Consider the following 18,971-nt stretch of genomic DNA (forward strand, 5'->3'; position numbering starts at 1 on the left):
AATCTATTCTGAAGTTAATTATATTATTGTTCATGTTCCAAGGATCCAAGGCAACCAATAATTAAGCAGAACTGTACATGCTGATTGGTTTTCTTCTTCAGAAAGGTTCAACCTGTTGGAGGGAGTGTATTAGCACTTGCAGAAATAAGGCTAACGTAGAGATGGTTGGAAAGAAAAAGGAGGGGAGAGACCCTTGATGTAAATAGATATTAAGTAAAAATCTAAAAATACATTTATTATAACATCACAGGCAGTTCAAACATTAGAAGTAAGAGCCCATGTATAATTTTTACAGATGTTTATTGCAGTGTAAAGTATGTTGACACTACTAAATTTGTATCTGGTTAAGCCAGCTTTGTTAATGAATTTGGAATGAGTAATATAGACTTACTCTATAGCTTAAATGTGAGGATTGCTGAAAACCACTTTAAGTTTGAGTCACCTATACATTTAGTGATGTGATGGATGTCAGGATTAATTTTCAATAAATCCATTATTAGTCATGGCACTGATGTGCTAGCGCTTGCTATATAGAAACATGCATAAATAAGAAATGTACCACATTCCTCCAAGTTCTTCTCTGTGTTGATAAAACTCTTGGAACTGTGATTAAGATGTACTGTTGCTGTGCATTGAATTTACTTATATAATAAAGTAAAACATGTTCCTATAAAGTAAAATTTTTAAAAATGTAGCTAAATGGCAGTTCATCTTGCATAGCTTCCCCCTTTATTTAACAAAGCGAATTTTTGTGTCATGCTATAAATCTTACCATGCTAGATGGTTTATGGCAATGAACTAATATTCTTTTTCTCATGAAAATGATGCAATTTAATATCCTTCCCTTTGTCAACTATTAGTGAATGCAAATAATAATGGAATGGGTTTATGTGACAAAAGCGCTATTCTAAGGAATAAAATACTGAAAAGTGTAATAAAAACCAGGATGTAGGAAAGCCATTTCTTAAAAGGCATTTGGTTTGACACAATTTTGAATGAATCAAACATTTCTAAAGACTCTTAAAACAACAATGTTTCAATGTTGGTTATTTTAAATTGTCAACATACATATCTTCCCTAGTGGCTCAGATGGTGAAGAATCTGCCTGCAGTGTGGAGAGCTGGGTTCAGTCCCTACAATGGGAAGATCCCCTGGAGAAGGGTACGGCTACCCACTCCAGTATTCTGGCCTGGAGATTTCATGAACTGTTGCAAAGAAGTCCATGGGGGTTGCAAAGAGTCAGACACAACTGAGCGACTTCACTTCATTTCAATACACACATGGGCTTCCCTGATAGCTTAGTGGGTAGAGAATCTGCCTGCAATGCAGAGACACAAGAGGAGCGAGGTCGATCCCTGGGTTAAGAAGTTCCCCTGGAGAAGGAAATGGCAACTCACTCCAGTTTTCTTGCCTGAAAAATCCCATGGACAGAGGAGCCTGGCGGGTTATAGTCCAAAGGGTCGCAGAGTCAGATGCTACTGAGCACACAGCCACAGCAGAGCACATGCATGCACACATCATCCATTGTCTTTAAAGTGTATTGAGTATTTACCATATGCCAGGCATTGGACCGAGGCTTTACTGTGCAATGTTTCATTTATTCCTGACAAACTCTATGAGGCAGTGTTAATATCCCCAAGGATAGGAAACCCAAGAATTAAAGAGAATAAAAACATAGTCAACGTCAGTAACTGGTAAATGATACAGTTGGAATTCGCACCAGGTCTTTCTGAGTCTAAAACTTGCACTCTTAATTTCTGATCTCTTCTGCTACAGTATACCTCATATCCTTGGTTCAGAAAGATGCATGTTAAATGAAGTAGGTTTTGACATGTTAGTCATCTATATTTTATTGTGGGAGTATTCTCATATTTTTAAGGTCACCAAAATAGAGTACATTGTAATTTTCTATCTTGATGGAAGGAGGACGTTAAGAACGTAGATTCTTGAGAACATAGAGTTTGATGCAAAATGGGTTTTTTGTTTTGTTTTGTTTTAAACCAAGACGCTTATAGAGGAAAGTGTAGAGAGTTGTGTTGGGAGCTGGGCATCAGAGTCTCTCACTTATAGAATTGTGCTGATGAGTACATTACAATGCACTATTGTGCATACAGAAGAAAAAAAGGATAGAGATTGATTTTCAGATATATCTGAGGAAAGAGGGCACTAGAAATAATTGCATATTTGGCACATGGTAGTACACTTGTTTCTGCTTGGTTTTGGCAAAACTTGAAAAATTAGAAAGTCACTATAAGGAAGACAGAGTAGCTACTGGTATGCTAGTTGCCAAGGCTTAACACTTATTGGAAAATTTTGAAATATGAGATGAAATCAAATCTTGAGTAATGATATTTGCATTATGACATTTATCTTACTGAAAATATAAACCTTTAAATTATTATCCTCAAGTTCTGCAACTGAGCAACTGGAAACTTTCATAGTTCCACAAGTTTGGGAAGTGTACCCTAAACTAAATGTTAATCTACATACATTAAATGTTCTGTCATTTCACATTTGCATGTTATTTTTTTCTTTCTTTCTTTAAAAGCATTGTGAGGTGAAAGGACAGTATACGATCATGAGGTGCAAATGTCACTTTATGGATATGAGACATTCGAATATGATAGCAGTTGGCCTTGATAAATTCAGACTGACATATCCAATTAACTTTTTCTTGACAGTCTTGTTATGGTAACAGAAACATTTCTGTTAAAAAAAAAAATACAGGAGTAGAATCTGGATACTAGATTTCTACTAGCTCTTCCAAGTTTGCAACTTTAGTTAACAAGTTAATCCTTATGACTGAATTTTCTCAGATGTGTTGTGGGAGTAATGCTTGCCCTACTTTCCATACAGAAGTTAAGAGAAAATGAAAACAATTGTTGCAAAAGTGGTTTTTAATGTTAAAAATGATCATATAATGTATGGTATTGTTGCTTTGCCAGACTCCCTTACTCTGATGATTCTGGAAAACATCTGAGTCCTTAGATTTGTTTTATATTGTTAAGTAACATCTCTACTTGAATATTTTTAATTTGCAATATATAGTCATTAGAGGACAAAGTTAATTAAAAAGAGAAAAATAAAATCAATTAAGTACATAACAGAGGTCACCAACACATTCTCTTTTTAAAGAAACCTTTACTTTTATATGTTCTTGTCCTGTTTTTATCAATGTAGAATTTTCAGAAGCATTTTATACTTAATCATTTGCAATAGTTACCAAGCAGAAGAATATTTATCAAATTGTGCTTTCTTGTTAATATTGTGGTAGGTCTACACACCAAGGCCTATTTAATCAATCAGGCACATCAGGCATTTTGTAGGGTTCTTTGGAGTTTCTCAAGGACCTATGGAAAAGTTTCAGACAGAATGCCAAGAGTAATTGACCCCAAAATATAAAAAGAGGAAAAGAATTATATCATCACTTATTTAATTAAATGTATATAAATGTGACACTAAGTCAACTTCATTAAGTTGATAAATTTGGTTCATAGAAATCTATTTATTTTTGGTTCATAGAAATTTAATGTGGGCTTCCCGGGTGGTGCAGTGGTAAAGAATCTGCCTGCTAGTGCAGGAGACCAGGGTTCAATCCCTGGTTGGGAAGATCCCCAGGAGGAGGAAATGGCAACCTACTCTGTTATTCTTGCCTGGAGAATTCTTAGACAGAGGAGCCTGGCGGGCTACAATCCATGGGGTCATAAATGACTGAGCATGCATGCACGCTTGCACATAGAAAACAAGACTTCATATCCTGTCAGCGCTTTGGGGCTTCCCTGGTGGCTCAGATGGTAAAGAGTCTACCTGCAAACCCTGGGTTGGGAATCCTCTGGAGAAGGGCATGGTTACCCACTCCAGTATTCTTGCCTGGAGAATTCCTTGGACAGAGGAGCCTGGCGGGTTGCAAAGAGTCAGATATGACTGAGTGACTTACATTCACTCATAGGTTGTCTGTTATAGTTGTTTTCCCAGAGCCCACAGCCCAAACCCACAGTTAAGGGTATGTTCTGTGTGTACTGTTTTGGAGAAGGAAATGGCAACTGACTCTAGTATTCCTGCCTGGAAAATTCCATGGACAGAGGAGCCATGTCATTGGGATTGTAGAGTCGTCCACTGCGGAGCAACTGAGCAATATGTAGATACCTTGAAAATATACAGCTGTATACTCAACTTTTAATACAATCCTTATTCTTGGTAGAAGCTATATTTCCATACACTCAAGATACTTTGAGGCCAAACTTTGATATTTAATCTTATTGCTTCCCTTACCATATTGGCACATAGTAGGTACACAATAAATATATACTAACATCTTTTTGTTATTGGAAAGCTATACTCCCTTCTATAAATTGTACCTTAAAGTCTATTCTTGGGATAATAAAAGAAATATTTCTCTGGTCCTATTTAGTATGGAGGAAGATTCATTCTCCTTTATGTCTATCTTTACATGTCTCTTCCAAAATTTCTGACTCAAATAATTAATTTTATTGCATGTAATGAGGTGGATGTCTGTGCTACAATGAAATAGGACTTTAACACATTGGATGTTTAGGAGACTCATTTGAACAAAGCTCTTTTTAAAGCAAGATGGATACTTTACTGATATCACCATCATAAAGTAAAATTTGAACAGTTAGCAAATGAGGCTATGCCATTCTCATTGTTGTAAGTCCAGCATTTGCTTTGGGGAAAAATGGATCTTTTTATGCAGCTGGATAGTTTGACAGCTAGTAGATATTGTGTGTTATGTAAGACCTGACATCTATGGATGGGATCTATTATCTGTATTTTCTTGACATGACTATTGGTCTTATGGCTGTTCATCCATTAGTTATCATCTGTCATATGTGAACAGGCCCTCTCTTCATAAAAGTTGATTTGTAGCATGCTTGCAATTTGCTTTGCTGTGCTGTATGACCCTGTCCCACCTACACACAGCTCTTGTTTCAGACACAAGTTAATACATGTTTCTGCTCCTTTTTGAAGCAGCCAAAGTCAATGTTTTCTACTATATTATTTTTTTCTAACTGGCAGGAAGAAAGAAAACCCCATTACATTGCATGCTTGTCCAACTCTGTGGAAAAGCAGTAATCTCTCGTTTGTTCTGAAACACCTGCTGGTAGATTTAATGAGTGTGTTAAAAATGAAGCTGCCTTGATATTAAAAAAAAAAACTTTTTCTTTAACATGTATGATTATAATCTGTTATTTGCTTATTCACTTTGCCATAGGTTGTTGGTTTCTGTTTTTATTATTTTATTTATTTATGATTGTCATACTGTAAATTTAATACTTTACTAATATGTCAACATAATAATACATAGGAAAGTATGCCCTGATATATTTGGACTAATTGGTTTTGGTTTTTGTTTTCCAGCTGGGACAACGTATATCTTTAGCAAAGGTGGTGGACAAATCACGTATAAGTGGCCTCCTAATGACCGGCCAAGTACGCGAGCAGACAGACTGGCCATAGGGTTTAGTACTGTTCAGAAAGAAGCTGTATTGGTGCGAGTGGACAGTTCTTCTGGCCTGGGTGACTACCTAGAGCTGCATATAGTAAGTACTTCTAAAATAAAGATTCTGCTTTTAGCTTTTACTGCTAGCTTTTTGTAAATAACATATAACTCTGCTTTTTGGACATTTCCCCCATCCCCATCCCCCGCCCCACCACAGCAACTAGTGCTTTATTATAGAAAGCATAAATATACTCTAGGGGTAATAAGGCCTTATAGCTATTACTGTTTTTAAAAATGTTTTTGACTGTTCTTTTTTCAAGTGTGAATTCCTCTCAATTTTCTGTCCAGAAGGAATTACTCTTTGTGTGTTTTTAGTGACTTTAGGCAGGTTTCCTAAATTTGTAGAAATATGATAGTCCAGTAGATATTATTCCATCTGGCTGGAAGCATGAGGTTGTAATTCTGGTAACATCAACAGATTTGGATCCAGTGTCCTTATTCTTTTCTTAATAGTCTAAAGTTACATGCAATGGACAGAGGAAGTGAATCGGCAAAGGTATTTGGAGATATAAAAGAAAAAGGCAGAAAGATTACTTCTATGCCATCTTATACTCCTTTTGATATGTACACATCAAGAAAATGCAATGGATTCTTGCCATTTATATCCTGGGATGAGACATTGTCTCTAAGTCCTAAACCTCACACAAGAATTTAATTATAATTAAATAATAGTGAATGAAAAGCTTTTCTATTCAAGTTTTAAAGTTGTCATAACTGACTATAGCTTGGGGACTCTTCCTTATATCTCTGCAGTCAGAGAGTTACTAATTTGTTTGGTTTCAATTCTGTATCTTCTTATGTCCTTACAATATTTTCAAAGAACCATGTGGTCTTTTATCAATAAGAAATAGTCATATTTTATTGATGTATCAAAATAACACCCATAATAAATTATCATACATTCAAAAACCCTAGAGGGTTATCATCATAGTTCTAAATAAACTATCTTCTGGAAAATGTAGAAGCATATAAACCTCTTCATTCCTCTTTCTGTTCTTGAGGTTTAATTTCTCTCTTCTGCCTTATGTGATCACATAAGTTTATTTTGTTTAGCTTTTATTTATCATGCAAGTTCTTCTGTTACCTGCACCAGTGTCTCAGAAGATCTTTAATTAGGTCAACATGTTCTTTCAGACCTGCCTTCAGGGTTTCATCCTAAAATGATTAGGAAAACCACCAAATACCAAAATACATTATCACAGATTTGCAGGGTCTTAATTTTCAAAGTTCTATTTATTTATTAATCTTTGTTTTCTGCTATACTTCTAGAATTTCCAATAAGCTAAATAGGGTTTACAACTGACCACAAAAGCTGAATTCATTGCTAATATTGGGAGAAAAAAAAGAAAACAAAGTAAAACAAAAAACCCCTCTCAACACAATGACTATTGAATCATCGTAGATTTTCAATTCAAAATAAAGTTGTCAAAATGAGAATCCTTGAAAAATTAATTTAGCTGCCTTTCTGCAAATATCTAACAATCAGTATTGAAGGCATCTGGATTTTTATGGCATCATAAATAAGTGATCAGCTGAGATAACTAATGCAGTAAGGAATCTTGCTATTTAGAGTCATCTCAACTTTCCAAATGCATTTGCTCCATTCTGATTTAAGAGACTTGCTACTTTGAAAATAAATAAATAAAAAAGAAAGCAAGAGGTTTTCCTCCTGAAATAAATTACATATTGATCCATAACCAATTACACATTTACCCTGAGAAAAGGTTCTACACTGATCACTCTCACATCATAAGGGGTTTTGTTATTGAATTACTCAAATCACTGTTTGTTTTATGGTCAGAGGGTTTTAGTCGACAACAATGTGTATTTCTTTCCAATTTTGATCAACTGTGGCCTTAGAGTCCCTTTATATGTAAAAGGTTGACTTTTAGGTGTCCATGCCCTCTCAGAACCTTTCTACACTTCTTTATTGGCCATAGATTTCTGATAGATGTCCTGTGAGGCCCTCTTCATTCTGAATCTCTTCTTTTGGTCTTGCCTGACTGTCCGCTTTGGATGCAGGTCTGTTTCTAACACCCTTCTTCTTGGATTTGCTATATTCAAACCCTTTCTTAATCCTAGCCTGTCCTTGACTAGGAAGTTGAAAATGGATGTTAGTTCCCTGGGATTAGCAAACACCATTGGTAATCAGCCCTACTCACTCCTTTGTCAACTACTAGGACCCAATCTTAGTCCAGATCTGGCCAGCTAAAATTTTCTATTTCCCCCTCCTTTTCTCTTGTTCCCTACAAATAATGATCAGCCATTAGTGACTCAGCAAGTTGCTTACATGGAAATAAGTTACTTTTTTTTGACGTTTCCAACATACAAATAAAATAAAGCCCGCGGTTTTATTTTCATTTCTGAAGTTTACTTTTAACTCTTTCCCATAATGTTGGGTACATGGAAGAGGACGAGAAAGAGGAGTTATATATATGTATGTATGTGTGTGTATATATATATATATATTTTTTTTTTTTTTTTAAGAAGAAAAAAGAGAGAGATAGTAAAAGAGAGGGATGGAAGACAGGAACAGAAGGGAAAATTAAATGGAAAAGAATCAAAGTTGATGCCCATGGCTGATAGAAGCAGAAGTATTCTTAATGATGATACTTAGATTTGGGAATATTCAAGGAATATTTTATCAAATGGTTTACATGCCTTTGAATTTATCCTGATTTTTACCAAATAATTTCTTCTGCTTCTTTCAGAATTGAAATATAAAATGAAAACAGTAATTGCAGAAAGATTATTACCATTGTTTGATTTTAGTTTATAAATATGACTGACTTAAAAATTAACCTGATGATATCACAGACATATTTAATCTATAAAAGTTAGAAATGTTGGTTATCCATTAACTTCTAAGAAAATGTCTATAAACCTTCAAGTTCAGCCATGTATAAACTATGGATTTATCTTACCTAAAAATCACTATTTATGCCCTTAATTAATGAAATTAACCAAGAAGCAGGAAAGTTAATTGCATGTATTAAAAGGTGCTCCAGTCTTGCTGAATTGTGTAATGTTACTTCATAATCTGATTACTTTAAATCTGATTTACTTTAAAATCTGATTGACATATAATTTCAATGAAGTTGTGAATATCTGACATTATTATCCATTCTTTTCAAATGATCATGTTTGATCTTACTTAAAAATATCACCATATTTCAATTTTGATTAACTATACTCTTAAAAATATAATAAATTAGAATAAAATAATTTTTGACTCAGGTGACCTAGTTTTTACAGATGGATTTTTTTGCCATATTAGTATTAATTCTACCACTGTTAACCTCAAAGCCATATGATATTGCTATTGAAATGTATAGGGTTTTAGGAGGGGATGAGAGGAAGAGAAAGACAAGAAGTAAGGGGCTATTAATTAACGTATTCTTGTATTCAGAAATGTTTTCTGAAATAATAAAAAATGAATTATATGTTGAAAATAGTGTAGCTTAAGTTAAATATAAACTCAATATTCAGTCTTCAAAATTTTCAGTTAAGTCATAGATGCAACTGTTTCTACATAACTGAGTAAGTTTATCTAATTTCTTGTTTACAATGTATAAAAAGTGTAGCACCTGATGCATATCAGCTGTTTTATTGAAAAGTTACACATTTTTATTGATGTTGTTTTATGAATATTCCAGCTAATAATTGACCATGGTAGTTGAATTAAGTCTGTGGGGAGAGTTTTTGTTGAATGAGTGATACTCTCTCCTAAATAGTTATCTCATTTTTTGTAATTCACTTTTATCATGAATTGTTCTCCAGTCATTTTGTATCTGTCCATTATCTTCAAATAAAGATAAGCTTTCTGATGGCATAGAACAAAATTTATAATAATGATGACTAATAAGAAAAAATAACGTAATGTAGAAATGTGACTTTTTGTCATTCATGTAAGTACATACTAGAAGTCTGTGTAGAAATATTTTCTGAGCAACTTATAGGTTCCAGCCTATGTTAAAGACTCTGTGGATTCAAAAATAATTGAGCTCACCACTTAGTACTTATCTCAATAAACATTAGTTAGATAGATGAATGAAAAGCCCATTGGGACCCTGGTTACCAGGTAGCTTGTATTCTTTATAGTAAACACACCTTGTCCTAGAGTGACTAGTGTTTCTTGGTTATTTCTCCATCTTGGTAGAGCTCCATTTCTTCCCTTTATCTGCAATCGTATTTATAAGAATGTGGATAATTGATAGGTTTTTAAGGTAAAGAATATGAAAAAAGAAACTTATGAACTGTAAAGTGTTCTGTTTTACACATTTAAATTAATATTGATTATTTAATCATATTAAATATGATAATTTCTTAGAGGCAATAAGCAAAAACATAAATTTATTTTTTTCATTATTTATGAGATATACCTACAAATTTTACCAATGTTGTCACTCTAGAGGAGGTATCTCTCATCAATCAGTCTGGCAATGTTAATTGGAGATCGCTTAACCCTCTGACTTAGAAGAATGCACTGCAAGTGCGTGTTCCCTAACTGACATGAATATTAACATGTGTATTAGTTCTGATCCGAGGAAACTGTGGAGGGTGGCGGAGAGGATGAGTGAGAGTGTTCTTTGAAATTCTTTCGTCTTAGGAGCATGAAAGAGCATTGCAAATTTGATTAGTGAATTGTTGTGTATATTTGCCTTGAGCGTTTCTTCTTTGTACCTTCCTGGACCGGAAGCTTTATGTTTGAAACCAAGCTCTTAATTGATTTTGATATAGAAATACACCTTTTGATCAGCGATTTTAGTGTTAACTAGAAGCATAGTGTATTTATAGTGGATATCACGCCCTAAAATAACTTATCAATATTGTTGACATAACCAATCTTTCTCATCATTCTCTGCTGCTCTACATTTTATACTAGTTACCTTGTTTTAAAGAGAGTTTCTGAATTTAATCTTTGTAAAATCAGTACATATACATGGGTACATACCTATATCAACAAGATAAAACCCATTTATTTCTTCACAGGCTTTTCTAGAATTTAAAGTGTTTCATCTGAAATATTCTTTTTAACCAACAGATTCCACTATTTTAAGAGTTTCACTTTCTCATGTAATATTTAAATTGAAACCTGTAAATCATACACAGTAGATATTATATTTGTTTTGGCCATCCTGGCTCTTAGCTTCCCTTGTAGCTTAGTTGGTAAAGAATTTGCCTGCAATACAGGAGACCCAGGTTCAATTTCTGGGTCAGGAAGATCCCCTGGAGAAGGAAATGGCAACCCACTGCAGCGTTCTTGCTGGGGAATATCCCATGGACAAAGGAGCCTGTTCGGCTACAGTCCATGAGCTCACAAGAGTCAGACACAACCTAGTGACTAAACCACCACTACAGGTGTTAATTCAGAAAGCACTCCCAAGTGAACTTGCTTTGGCAAACCTCCATCTCAAAGCCTGCTTCCTAGGAAACTAACCTGTACATTTTGTCAAGAAGTCCTCTTTTGGGGCTTCCCAGGTGGCGCTAGTGGTAAAGAACCTGCCTGCCAATGCAGGAGATATAAGAGACACAGGTTTGAACCCTGCGTCAGGAAGATCCCATGAAGGAGGGCATGGCAGTCCATTCCAGTATTCTTACCTGAGGAATCCCATGGACAGAGGAGCTTGGTGGGCTATAGTCCATAGGGTTGCACAGAGTTGGACACAACTGAAGCGACTTAGCACATCCTGGAGCTTACAGGAATTAGAGAATGCGTGGCCTATTTGACTATTTGTTGACTATTTGTAAAAGTCTTGCCCAAGCTTCTCAGGTATAAAAGATGAACATTATCTTTGAAGAAAGTGAGAGAAATCATGGTCATATTTTTATTGACTTAAGTGCTGTACAGATATCTTGAAACAATCTCTATCTTGGAAATGGATGGTGTCATGTAGATTAATACAAACTCCTTCCTTCATCCTTTCACCATGAAAGTTAGTTCAGTATCTCATTTTCTAATTTATTGGTTGAAACATTTCAGCATCACTAAATCTCTCTGAATTTGGTTCTCAATTTCTAGAATTACCTCCTTCTCTGAAATTCTGTTGCTGTGAAATGTAATAAAGAGAACCAAGACATTTCTAGCTGCACCTCCTTATTTAATATACTTATCACTTAGGTGCTTAAGCAACTGCCACACCTTCTCAACTATTCTCCTGTCTCTATTCTGAATACTTTCCAATCCAGTTTATATACTTACATCAGGTTAATTTGCTAAAATGCTTTTTCAATTATTCCTCTCTTCTTCCTCTTGGGAAACACACTGATGCTTCCCAGTTACATTCAGGTAAAGTCACACTCTGTGACTCACATTTAGTGTCCTGAAAATTCTGATCTTAGTTTCCCTTTGCATGTCCATATTTCTAAAATTCTTTTCTTTCCACTTCAGGGAAATTTATTAATCCACTCTTTAGAAAATGTATGTCCTATTGTCGTTTCTGAATCGACCCAGAACTTTTTTCTCAATCTCTGTCTAGCTTTTGCTCAGTCATCATCTTCTCTATTCAAATATTGTGTGTTTTCAGGGTTGAGTCTGGGAGCTTATAGTCCCCTGAGCTAACAGAAAGAAGTCCAGAGCTCAGGAATCTCTTTGGAAGAGCTGCTGAAACAATGGCCAGGGCATTACCTAGGTAGAAAAAATCTTGGACATAGATTTTCCTCCAATGTATGATCACTATGCTTCTTGACTTATTGATTTATGTTGGACCCCGAGCTATTTTACAGAATGGCCTCAAATCCATTCTAGGTTAGCCAGTGATGAGTTGCCTTAGCAAGCCTCTTTTCTTATGGCTAGATGTCAAAATAAGAAACTTTTTGAATTTTTTTTCCCACTACTGATCACAGTTCAGTTTTTTTCAAAAGCCTGCATTGTTTCACAGGACATGGTTCAATGTCTGGTAAGGGAAGTAAGATCCCATATACTTCTGTGTGGTGAGGCCAAAAAAAAGAGAAAAAGAAATGCTTTCTCTGACTTACTTCACTCAGTATGACAATCTGAGGTCTATCCGTGTTGCTGCAAATGACATTTATTGTGTTCTTTTTGTGGCTGAGAATTATTCCACTGTATGCGTATCATATCTTCTTTATCCGTTCCTCTGTTGATGGACATTTAGGTTCCTTTCATGTCTTGGCCATTGTAAATAGTGCTGCAGTGAACATTGGGATGCGTATATATTTTTGACGTATGGTTTTCTCCAGATATTTGCCTAGGAGTACAGTTGCTGGATTGTATGGTAACTCTATTTTTAATTTTTTGAGGCACCTTCATACCGTTTTCCATAGTGGCTGTACCAGTTTGCATTCCCACCAACAGTGTGATATCACATATGTGGAATCTTAAAAAAATGACTACAGATGAACTTACCTATAAAACAGATACACACAAACAAACAAACAAACAAACAAAATAAAACAGATACAGAGTTACAGATGTAGAAAATAAACCTGTGGAAGGTGAGGGGAGGGATAAATTGGAAGATTAAGATTGACATATACACTCTACTATATAAAATACATAACTAATAAGGACCTACCATATAGTACAGGGAACTCTACTCAATACTCTGTAATGGCCTATATGGGAAAAGAATCTTAAAAAATGAGTGAATATATATGTATAATAGATTCACTTTGCTATACACCTGAAATTAACATGACATTGTAAATACTCCCCCAAATTTTGTTAAAAGCTTAATTAGGAATTTCTTTTTTAAAAAAATTCCTTTGGCTCATTCAACACATCATTACTGATCACCTATAATGCAGTTTATAATGTATTAGCTATCTATTTCTATGTAAAAAATTCCCCTACAATTTAACAGCTTAAAACAGCAAATGTTTATAATCTTATAGAGGCTCAGAAATCTAGGAGCAGCTGAGCTAGATTATTAAGAGAGTCCCAGGAACAGACATGGTTAATATCTCCCATGCATATCTGATATGTTCATTCTTATGATCAAGTTAGAGTCTACATGATTTAGAAAGAAATGGTGAGCAACAGTGAAAGCATCCACTAGCTTTAAGTTTAAGGATGCTGCCTTTCAGAAGTCTAAACACGGTATAGATTGATGGAAGAAGAGTAATGAAGACATTGCTTGAGGGTTGAGAAATAGTTTGGGGAATGCATACCAAATAAGGAATCATTTGTACACTCTTTTTATTGCACCAAAAAAGAAAAGAAAACACTGAAAGGCATAAATAAAATGCATGAGAATAGTAGTTAAAAAATGAAAACAGCATAGGGAATGTGTCAGCCGAAGAACAGGAAATGAGGTGAAAGTGACACTGTGGCATTGGAGTTTGTTTAAAGGTGATGATGGACCACTTCAGACATAGGTAGTTTGTTTCAATAAAGGAAGGAAATGACCTAGGTAAGTATACTCAGGGACACTCAAGTTGATAGTAGGCATAAATAATCCACTTTTTAAATCAGTAGCAAAGAACTAGAGATAATTTTTACCGGGCCTGAGAAAATCCTTCTGATGAAAACCTAACCATTTTCAGAGCTGTGAAATGCAAAGGTGTTACATTAAACCACTTACTTTAGGAGATAGTACATGAGATTTGGGGATCCTTAGGTTACAAGACGGGGCTTACCTGGTAGCTCAGCCAGAAAAGAATCCGCCTGCAATGCAGGAGACCTGGGTTCGATTCCTGGGTCAAGAAGATCCCCGGGAGAAGGGATAGGCTACCCATTCCAGTGTTCTTCGGCTTCCCTGGTCGCTGACAGTAAACAGTTTGCCTGCATTGAAGGAGACATGGGCTCAATCTGTGGGTTGGGAAGATCCCCTGGAGAAGGGCATGGCAACCCACTCCAGTATTCTTGCCTAGAGAATCCTCATGGACAGAAGAGCCTGGCAGGCCCCAGTCCATGGGGTCAAAAAGAGTCAAACACAACTGAATAGCTAAGCATGGCATAGGTTACAAGACAGAGGAGGCTTTTTAACCTCTCTGTTTACAAAGCACTACCCTGGAAGAACATATTTCTCAGACTCCTGAGGGGACGTTTTCATGGCCAGGTTCTCCCATCAAGAGAATACTTCCTCCTGAGCTTACTTCTTAGGGCCCTCCTGCCCCCAAAAGAGTGGACATACAAGACTGCCAGACCAAAAAATTCTAGTGAAAGATTAAAATTTAATTGATCATGAAGGGCTTTTTGGTCTCTGGAAAAAAAAAAAAAATGTTCCTGGAATTTTGCTCTGCATTATAGCTAGCAAGTGTAGACTGCTTATTCTCAGACTTACATCCCCCATCTGAACTTGCCCTGTCATCACCAAACTAGCATTTCCAAAGACTAACTCAGCATCTCCACCTGGATGTCTCATAGGCAGACACCTCATTAAAAACTGAATTCATCTTCCAACTACATGCCCATCTACACAATTACAGATGAAAACTTTGACATCTTTCCTATGCTTGCTTTTATGATGTAATCTGTTTCTCAGTAAATTCCAGAAATGTCTATCAGTACTGTCCAATAGAAATATAAAGTGAGTCAGATATGTAGTTTTAAGTTCATTAAGTAGTCACAAAAAGAGAGAAAAAAAAATTCAGGTGAAATTAACTTTGAATGCATTTTATTTAACTAAGCATGTCCAAAGTATTATCATTTCAGCATATGATCAAATAAATTTTACTATATTTTACATTACTATTTCATACTAAGTTTTTGATATCTAATATATATTTTTTAATTCATTCCTCTTAATTCAGAATCTAAATTTGCATCAGAGATATTGTATATTTCATAAAATATCCAGTTGGAAATGTAGATTTGCATTGTCTGAATTACTGTAGACATACCTAAAATTTTTCCATGATTGAATGAGCTCTCAATTTTAAATTTATATCTAACTTAATTAGAATTAAATACATTTTCAAATTCAGTTCCTCAGTTCCATTGGCCACATTTCAAATGCTTAACAGAGCTTTTGAATTCATCTGCTTTTCTTTGACTCCCATTATTATTGCCTTAAATGAATGTCCTCTTTTTCAACTGTTGCAACAGATTTCTAACTCATCTCACTGCTCACAAGGATTCTCTTTCTCATGCATCTCTACACTGCCACCAGAACAATTTGTGTGAAGCAAAAAGTTGGTTATTTCAACCTCTTGGTTATTTCAACATTCTAAATGTTTGATGGCAGTAGGTCTCTCAACCTCTTTTTAGTTGAAAACAATCTGACTGATAATATTCAGGCACCTCTATCAGTAATGGTGTTCACTTAGAAGCATAAAAGCTCCTGAGTGAACAGAAGCAGAGAGAGCGTGACACGGGGCCTCTCAACCCATCCTCCCCTTCTCTCTCTGCTTTGCAAGGCTGTGTCTCAACTCCTCACCTGGCAGCAATGCTATCCAGGGATGGGCATGTACTGATTTGAAAGTGTTGGTCACTCAGCTGTATCCAACTCTTTGCAACCCCATGGACTGTAGCCCACCAGGCTTTTCTGTTCATGGAATTTCCCAGGCAGTTGTACTCGTGTGGGTTGCCATTACCTTCTCCAGGTGATCTTCCCAACCCAGGGACCAAACCCAGGTCTCCTGCATTGCAGGCAGATGCTTTACCATCTGAGCCACCATGGAACCCCAATACCAATTTGAAGTCCCTCCATAATATTCATTAAGTATTTTTTTCCCAGTGTTTATTCAGGGTTTGAGGGGAAACTGATTTTCAAATTGTCTACAAAGGTGCTTAGTAACTTACTTCTCCTGGACAAAGCAAAGTCAACTGTCTGGAAAAGAATCGGCTCCAAAACCCTTTATCAGTTTTTCTAGTCCTTGTACTTTCTTGTTTCTGGTGGCAATTTTGTGAACCAGGCAAAATTTGGCATTTAGATTAAAGTGTTTAAATCTTGATGGCAGATCCTTCATTTATGATGAATAATGTGATGCTGAGCAACAGTGAATGTCAAGAGGGCGGGGACATCCATCTATTTTGTCCACCTTTGTATTCCCAGAGTCCACCTGCAGCCTGGAATTTAGCAAATGAGCAATAAATATTTGTTGAAATATTTCTTGCTGTTGTTCTAGAAGTTCTGCAAATTTAAGCTGCCTGTGTGCATTCTAAACATGTTCAAGGGCAAAAAATAGGTCAGTGCTGCTCTGGTCAAGGGCATAGTCTCCTTCAAGAGGTCGGTTTATAGTTAACTTGTTAATGCTGAGTTAGAGATGCAGAAGTGAACTGCTCTGTTCAGTTCATTTCAGTTGCTCAGTCGTGTCCAACTCTGCGACCCCATGGACTGCAGCACACCAGGCTTCCCTGTTCATCACCAACTCTCAGAGCCTATTCAAACTCATGTCCATCGACTCGGTGATGCCATCCAACCATCTCATCCTCTGTCGTCCCCTTCTCCTCCTGCCTCCAGTCTATCCCAGCATCAGGGTCTTTTCCAATGAGTCAGTTCTTCGTATCAGGTGGCCAAAGAATTGGAGCTTCAGCTTCAGCATCAGTCCTTCCAACGAATATTCAGGACTGATTTCCTTTAGGATTGACTGGCTTGATCTCCTTTCAGCCCAAGTAACACCACGGATCAAAAGCATCTGTTCTTCAGTGCTCAGCTTTCTTTACGGTTCAGTTCTCACATCCATACACGACTGCTGGAAAAACCATAGCTTTGACTATATGGACCTTTGTCAGTAAAGTAACTGCTAGCATGTTACAAATTCATGATATTGTTTCCTTATAGATTGGTATCTTGAGACATGTTTCTGGTGAACCATGCCTTCACCTGTTCTGTTGAAGAACCAATGGCCTATACTGCAGATAGTTCAAAAGCCAAACTCCTTAGGCGGATCTGCAATGAATGCAAAACATGGGTTTATTTTCCAGCTCTATCTCCAGTTACTCCTCAGTGCAACTTGAACACATTCTATTCTCTCTTTATATGCATTTAACATACCTTTAAAAAAAAAAAAAAGAAAAAACACCTTTTAAGGCATTTGGAATACAGTTGCGTGAGGTCTGGCTTTTGCCCTCAAGTATCTTAGAATTTAATGGATAAAGTTTATTTGTATGGCACCTTAGTCACAGAATGTAGACATAGGCTGATATTCTAAACCTTCATGCTTTAGAAACACAGTTAAAGGTTTTTAAATTCTATGAAGAGATCTTTAAGTGTGACATTTATGAAAGTAACCAATAATCACATAGCTATTCTAACTTTATATTTGTTATCCATTTAATATTCATAAAACCCCTACAAATAAGAAACATTCTCCTCATTTAGTTAATGAGGAAAGGAGGCACAGATCACACAGTGAGTAAGCAAAACCAGGCTTTGAACTCAGACAGTCCATGTGCTTAATTGCTGGGCCTTATGTGTGTGGTACAGGTAAGGGTACGGGGCGGGGGGGACTACCTCATTAGGTTGCACCCCACAGCTCTGCCCACAGTCTGTTTAATGCAGTTTTATAAAGTCAAACAACTTCAGCCAGAGTGGGTAGCCATTCCCTTATCCAGGGGATCTTCCCAACCCAGGGATCGAACACAGGTCTCCCACATTGCAGGTGGATTCTTTACCAGCTGAGCCACCAGGGAAGCCCTTAGTATACCACACATCATATAAATTACTGAGCATTCCATATATCAGCTGCATAGACTATTTTTTCTAGTTGAGTAAACACATAGAAAGTTATCTGGTTGACTAGTTGTCTCAAACATTTTGTAGTTAGCTGGCTAGCTTTCATTATCAGTTGATTTGTAAATTTGGGGTGCACATGATTTTAAGGCAGAGAAACACAATTAAAAAAATATTATGTCAGTAACAAAATGTCGGCAAAGATAGACCTTTGCTCATGTGCATTTCTTTCTTTGAAATATTCCTACTTCCTCTCGCTCCTGCTTGCTTTCCTTTCTTCTCTAGTCTGGTGAGTTTTTATTCACCTTTAAGGCCTAGATCATATATTTCATATATTTGTGAAGACTTCCTTCGTCCACTAGGGAAAAACTAATCGGGTCCATCTTGGTACTAACATAGCACTTTTTACTTATCATAGTCATAGTTATTTCCATATGGATCCTTTCAGTCTATTAAATTATGAACTCATAAAGGTCAATTACCATATGCTATGTATCTTTTTATCTTGGCATTTCTGACAGTTGCACAGTGCTTAAGAACACACAGTAATATTTATTGATAAAGGTATACAAGTGTACATGAACGGAGCTTTCCTTTTTGGCTTATGGCCTTCCTTCCCCACTTGCTGGTAAATTTCCACTCTGCTGCAAGAACTCACATGAGGAGCACTCTCCTTGGATCCCAGCATGAGGTAGACTCCCGAAGGGTAATGGTGAAAGCATGTGACACTCTCTTGGGCTCCCCTTTTACAACCTACAGAGGCTTGCACACTCAAGCCAGAGGCTGGGACTATCATGAAATGGACTCATTACCCACATGGTGTTTTTCGCAGGGAAGGAAGATTCTCCCATGTTAGATCATTGATCAGTCCC

General features: G+C 36.3%; 1 protein-coding gene across 21 annotated transcripts in view; it reads left to right on the forward strand.

Moving 5' to 3' along the window:
• Positions 1-18,971, forward strand: part of NRXN1 (neurexin 1) — a 1,215,464-nt gene that overhangs the window by 858,142 nt on the left and 338,351 nt on the right. For all 21 annotated transcript variants that reach the window (XM_068971240.1, XM_068971223.1, XM_068971278.1 and 18 more), the window contains one exon: positions 5,380-5,561. In XM_068971240.1, coding sequence (XP_068827341.1) covers positions 5,380-5,561 — 182 coding nt within the window. The remainder of the gene's footprint in view (positions 1-5,379; positions 5,562-18,971) is intronic.

The sequence above is a fragment of the Capricornis sumatraensis genome, chromosome 1 (genome assembly GCF_032405125.1).
Source record: "Capricornis sumatraensis isolate serow.1 chromosome 1, serow.2, whole genome shotgun sequence".
Lineage (NCBI taxonomy): Eukaryota > Metazoa > Chordata > Mammalia > Artiodactyla > Bovidae > Capricornis > Capricornis sumatraensis.